Genomic DNA, 5753 nt, shown 5'->3' with positions numbered 1-5753 from the left:
CACTGCGTTTACGATTTATTGCCAAATAGCAAATAAAGATTTTATTTTGAATATTTTTGTCGTTTTAATTGATGATTTGTCTATTTTTCTGCGCATTCACTTACGGCCGTGTTCTTTTTGAAAAAATAATGTTGTTGACATATTATTACGGATGGAGAGAGCTATGCTCGGGGTTTCTCTACGTGATCAATGAGGAAATGAGGAGACCCGTAGGAGAACTAGAGTAACCGACATAGCTCAACGGGTTGCGAAGCTGAAGTGGCAATGGGCATGGCACATAATTCGTACAACCGATAGACGTCGGGGTCCCAAGGTGCTGGAATGGCGACCTCGCACCGGAAAACGCAGTGTTGCAAGACCCCCCACTAGGTGGACGGACGACATCAGATGAGTCGCAGGGAGCCGCTGGATCCAGGCGGCGCAAGACCGTGGCGTGTGGAAGTCCCTACAAGAGACCTATGTCCAGCTGTGGACGTCTATTGGTTGATGATGATGACAGTACGACAAGGCTATCTTGGCGCGTGGCGAAAATCGGAACTAACGATGCCGTCAATGTTCTTGTTTGAATATTCTAAGCCTTTGTTCTCCAACAGCGCCCCCCTGTCAATGTCATTCAAGTGCCAAGAGAGCCTTGTCGCACTGTATAACGCGTATAGGTAGACCAGAATGAAATTCCAAAGTTAGCAACACTGTACTCTGTGAATATCCTATATATATACATCAAAGAATTTGCAAGTACTACTATACATAGTATGCCACAAGGCTCTTTTGGCACTTGAATGACATTGACAGGGGGGCGCTGTTGGAGAACAACGGCTTGGACTATTTAAACAAAAACAAAAGGGACACTTGACGGCAACGTTAGTTCCGATTTTCGTCACGCACCAAAATAGCCTTGTCGCACTGTACTCTGTGGTGAACACGGAACAGAAAGAACTGTCCATAAAAACATAAATAAGTACAAGAAAAAAAGTGACTGTCATAATGTAAATACTAGAAATAAAAATAAACTTGTAATTCCCACCTCCAGGCTAAGTAAAGTTAGCAATTCATTTATTGGAAAATCTATAAGTTTTTATAATAAGCTTCCAGAAGACATATTGGAGATGTCTCTCAACAAGTTCAAAGTTTTCATAAAACGTAAACTAATTGAAAAGTCCTATTACAATGTAAAGGATTATTTAAATGATAAGCAAGCTTGGGAATGAGTTGCTTAACGGATTGTGATAGTTCTAATAAGTTTCAATAATTTTGTAAAGTGGTGATAATAAAAAGAATACCCGGCTGAGTTTGTTGTGGGCTCTTCTCAGACCTGGGCGCGTTTGGAACCCTCGTAGCTTTAGTTTTAAGTTTGCGTAATTATCACCACTATATCTTAGAAATCCAACATCTGACCATCAAAAAGCGTTATTAATTACCTATTTTGAATAAATCATTTGACTTTGACTGTTTTTTCTGTTCCGTGGTGGTGAATTTTAACAATTCACCACAGAGTACTATGTACATAGGATATTCACGGAGTACAGTGTTGCTAACTTTGGAATTTCGCTTCCGTATTTTTCATGAGATTCTGGTCTGCCTCTAGTAACCCGTCTACTCTATGTATTATATATTTTGACGGAGCTCCTAAACGAAGGATAGAAATAAAAGGCGTCAAGTTAACTGAAAGATTTGTTATATTTATCACAAATTTATATCTAAGGGAAATTCATTCACAGGCCGCGACGCGCGCGCCACCCACCAACTGCGAACAGAAAACATTTGTCTGTCATTAGAATGTGTGTGAACCTGACACTAGAACGTGTGGTACCTGTCACTAGGACATGACGTGTACCTGCCACTAGAACGTGTGTACCCAATAGTAGAACATGTGTACCTACCACTAGAACGTGTGTACCTAATACTAGAACATGTGTACCTGTCACTAGAATGTCTGTACCCAATACTAGAACGTGTGTACCCAAGCCTAGAACATGTGTATCTGTCACTAGAATGTGTGTACCCAATACTAGAACGTGTGTACCTGTCACTAGAATGTGTGTACCCAATGCTAGAACGTGTGTACCCAAGCCTAGAACATGTGTACCTGTCCCTAGAATGTGTGTACCCAATACAAGAACGTGTGTACGCAAGACTGGAACATGTGTACCTGTACCTAGAATGTGTGTACCCAATACTAGAACGTGTGTACGCAAGACTGGAACATGTGTACCTGTACCTAGAATGTGTGTACCCAATACTAGAACGTGTGTACGCAAGACTAGAACATGTGTACCTGCCCTAGAATGTGTGTATCCAATACTAGAATGTGTACCCAAGACTAGAACATGTGTACTTGTCCCTAGAATATGTGTATCCAATACTAGAACGTGTGTACCCAAGACTAGAACATGAACCTGCCACTAGAATGTGTGTACCTGTCACTAGAACGTTTGTATTTATCACTGTTCCCGTGTATCTCTCACTGGTCATGTGTACCTGTCACTGTTTGGATCGGCGCGAGGGCTCCGTGGCGGTGGGCGGCGGCGGGGGGCCCTTCTTCTCCAACTCCTCTAAGTAAGTCGTAATGATCTGCTGACGCTCTTCAGGAATGTGGTCTAAGGCTGTGTACCTGCATACAAACAAGGATCATCAAAACGAGTTCAGGTTTAATGAAAAATCTGACTAGGATAGGTAAAAAATTAGTTCGAGTGACCTAACATGGATAAGGTTATGTAAGACGTATAGTTAATTGCAACGATGCGTTATTCCAGTACAGCGGTGGTCATGGAACGATGCGTTATTATGATACGAGGATCATGGAGCGGTGCGTTATGTCCGCACAGGGTTGACGGTGCGGCACCTACCTCGCGTCGTGTTTGAGCGTGTCCTGTATGGAGGTCATCGCGGCCTGGCCCTCTCGCACGGCGGCCATGGAACGGTGCGTTATGGAGCGGGTCTCTAACAGCAACTGTCGGAGCGCAGTCTTTGCAGCGCTCTGTTTGTCGCGCTGGTAGTCGCGGAATTCTCGCTCCATCTGTAAAAGTACAAAAACAAAAACATGAGACGCGAGCGAAGCGAGCGTAAAATTTATTTTTTACATTTAATATTTTCAATTCAATTAAGCCACTGTTTTAACTGTTCACTGTGCGCAATAGTATTATAATGTTGTAGTATTTACCTGCGGCGCGCTGCGGTAGGCGGGCGCGGCGGCGTGCTCGGCGAGCTGCTTGCGCACGTCGCGCCAGTGCGCCGTGCAGCCCACGCCCAGCTCGCCGAGCAGCGCTCTGAGCTTGTCGCGCCGCTTGCTCGCCAGCGTGCTGATGTGCTGGCTGAACAGACGCTCCTGTACACGACAAAACAGCCTGTATCTCATGAACCGTAATAGGCAAAGAGCTGAAATTTTCACATGTGAAAATGTGTATTCTATAAAGGTCGTATAGGACTTCCGATCTATTCAACTTCATTACAAAATTGCTCGTCCGCGTGGACTACACAAATTTCAAACCCCTATTTCGTCCCCTTAGGGGTTGAATTTTCAAAAATCCTTTCTTAGCGGATGCCTACGTCGTAATAGCTATCTGCATGCCAAATTTCAGCCCGATCCGTCCAGTAGTTTAAGCTGTGCGTTGATAGATCAGTCAGTCAGTCAGTCACCTTTTAATTTTATATATTTAGATTTCCTCGCAATTGAAGTGAAAAGCAGAGTGTATAACTCAATCATAAAACTCATTTTATCCCTCGCCTGGTAGATATACGTCTCGAATAAAATGGCTTGTTTTATGCCCTTGTTGTATAATCCGTACAAAATGACTCCTCACGCGCCATTTTAACTCTATAGTTCAACTGTCATGTCAAAAGTACGGTTCACATTTCATTTATGGACTAAAATCGTACTTTTGACATGAAATTTGACACAAAAACTTAAAATGGCGCGTGACGAGTTAAAGTTCACTTACGCGTTCTACAATCTTGTTTTTTGATTGTTTTTAGGGATCCGTACCTCAAAAGGAAAAACGGAACCCTTATTGGATCCCTTCGTTGTCTGTCTGTCTGTCTGTCAAGAAACCTACAGGGTACTTCCCGTTGACCTAGAATCATGAAATTTGGCATGTAGGTAGATCTTATAGCTGACATTCGGGAAAAGATCTGAAAACCGTGAATTTGTGGTTACATCACACAAAAAAAAAATTGTGGTCATGAACTAATATTGCTATTTTCAACTTTCGACGTAAGATACCTAACTATATTAAGTGGGGTATCATATAAAAGGGCTTCATTTGTGTATTCTAAAACACATTTTTATTTATTTTTATGCATAATAGTTTTTGATTTATCGTGCAAAAAGTCGAAAAAATACGACTGCAGTACGGAACCCTCAGTGCGCGAGTCTGACTCGCGCTTGGCCGGTTTTATTTTTTGTTAATTTATAGGCGCACGCTTGTCCACGATCACACCTGATGGGAAGTGATGATGTGGCCTATAATAGAGCATTACCTTGTCGTCTTTGTTGAGCTCCTCCGCGAGGCTGTAGCGGTGGTCCTTCTTCAGCTGCTTCTTCGCCTCGCGCCACGTCAGGTCGGGGTTCCGCACTAGGTCCGCCAGTAGCGCGTTGAAGTGCTGCAATATAGATCATCATGATTTATGATTTATTTATTCATTTGCTTTCATGGTTACATGAAGCCCCGTTAGGGCATTGCAAAGTTAGGTACATTAACAATACATACATGCTAAATATATAATTACATGCAAGCTACGTGTTACATTATTTTATAATAGATTTTATCAGGTAATTATATAGGGCATTCATTTTGAATCGAAATTATTTTTATTTATTGATCGCATTAATTAATTAAGTTTGTTATAATGTCAATTAGTTTCTTCTTTGTTAATAATTTAGTAATATTAGGTAGGTACAAGTATGTTAATATAAATAGTTTCGATTATCAGTAAGAATGTCATATTAAACTTAAATTAACAGGTTATAGTAAGTACAACATAGTCTGAAGCATGGATTTAGAAGTAACAATTCTTATAACTTACATAAGTATTAGTAGGTATTTAAAAATTCTTTGGTCTAAAGTCTAAACATACAAATAGGATATGCAAATATAGTGTCGGTCGTGCAATTGGGGTCATGTATTAAATAGGTAGGTATGGTTAGTTTTGCAGTAATTCGTCTATCTCATAGAAACTATTCTGTATGAGCCATTGCTTGAGTTTACGCTTAAAGGTCCTATCGTTATTTTCGTCTGTAATATATTTAGGAATTTTGTTATATATGTGAGTTGTTCTGTATAACGGGCCGCGACTAGAGATTTGTAATTTATAGGTGGGGTATACTAGTTTATTTTGCAAACGTGTGCTTCTTCCGTGTTTCTTTGTGTTTTCGGTAGTTTTGTATAAACTGTTATGTTCTATCATCAACCCATCGCCGGCTCACTACAGAGCACGGGTCTCCTCTCAGAGTGAGAAGGGGTTTGGCCATAGTCTATCACGCTGGCCATGTGCGGATTGGTAGACTTCACAACCCTTTGAGAACATTATGGAGAACTCTCAGGCATGTAGGTTTCCTCACGATGTTTTCCTTCACCGTTAAAGCGAGTAATATTTAATTAGAGCCTCAATAGCTCAACAGTTGGGGAGTGGACTGAATTCCGAAAAGTCGGTGCTTCAAACCCCGCCCGTTGCACTATTGTCGTACCTACTCCTAGCACAGGCTTTACGCTTAGTTGGTGGGGAAAGGGGAATATTAGTCCTGATTTAGCATGGCT

General features: G+C 41.5%; 1 protein-coding gene across 3 annotated transcripts in view; it reads right to left on the bottom strand.

Annotated features, from left to right (window-relative positions):
• Window positions 1-1658: 1658 nt before the first annotated feature.
• LOC117994052 (transcription elongation regulator 1) overlaps window positions 1659-5753 on the bottom strand; it is a 43373-nt gene continuing 39278 nt past the window's right edge. For all 3 annotated transcript variants that reach the window (XM_069507433.1, XM_069507435.1, XM_069507434.1), the window contains exons 19-23: window positions 4477-4599; window positions 3161-3325; window positions 2847-3016; window positions 2479-2611; window positions 1659-1744 (exon numbers count right to left, since the gene is read on the bottom strand). In XM_069507433.1, the coding sequence (XP_069363534.1) occupies window positions 2482-2611; window positions 2847-3016; window positions 3161-3325; window positions 4477-4599 (588 nt within the window). In that variant the 3' untranslated portion in view covers window positions 1659-1744; window positions 2479-2481. The remainder of the gene's footprint in view (window positions 1745-2478; window positions 2612-2846; window positions 3017-3160; window positions 3326-4476; window positions 4600-5753) is intronic.

The sequence above is a fragment of the Maniola hyperantus genome, chromosome 26 (genome assembly GCF_902806685.2).
Source record: "Maniola hyperantus chromosome 26, iAphHyp1.2, whole genome shotgun sequence".
Classification (NCBI taxonomy): Eukaryota; Metazoa; Arthropoda; class Insecta; order Lepidoptera; family Nymphalidae; genus Maniola; species Maniola hyperantus.
This window is presented reverse-complemented; position numbering and strand designations above follow the sequence as displayed.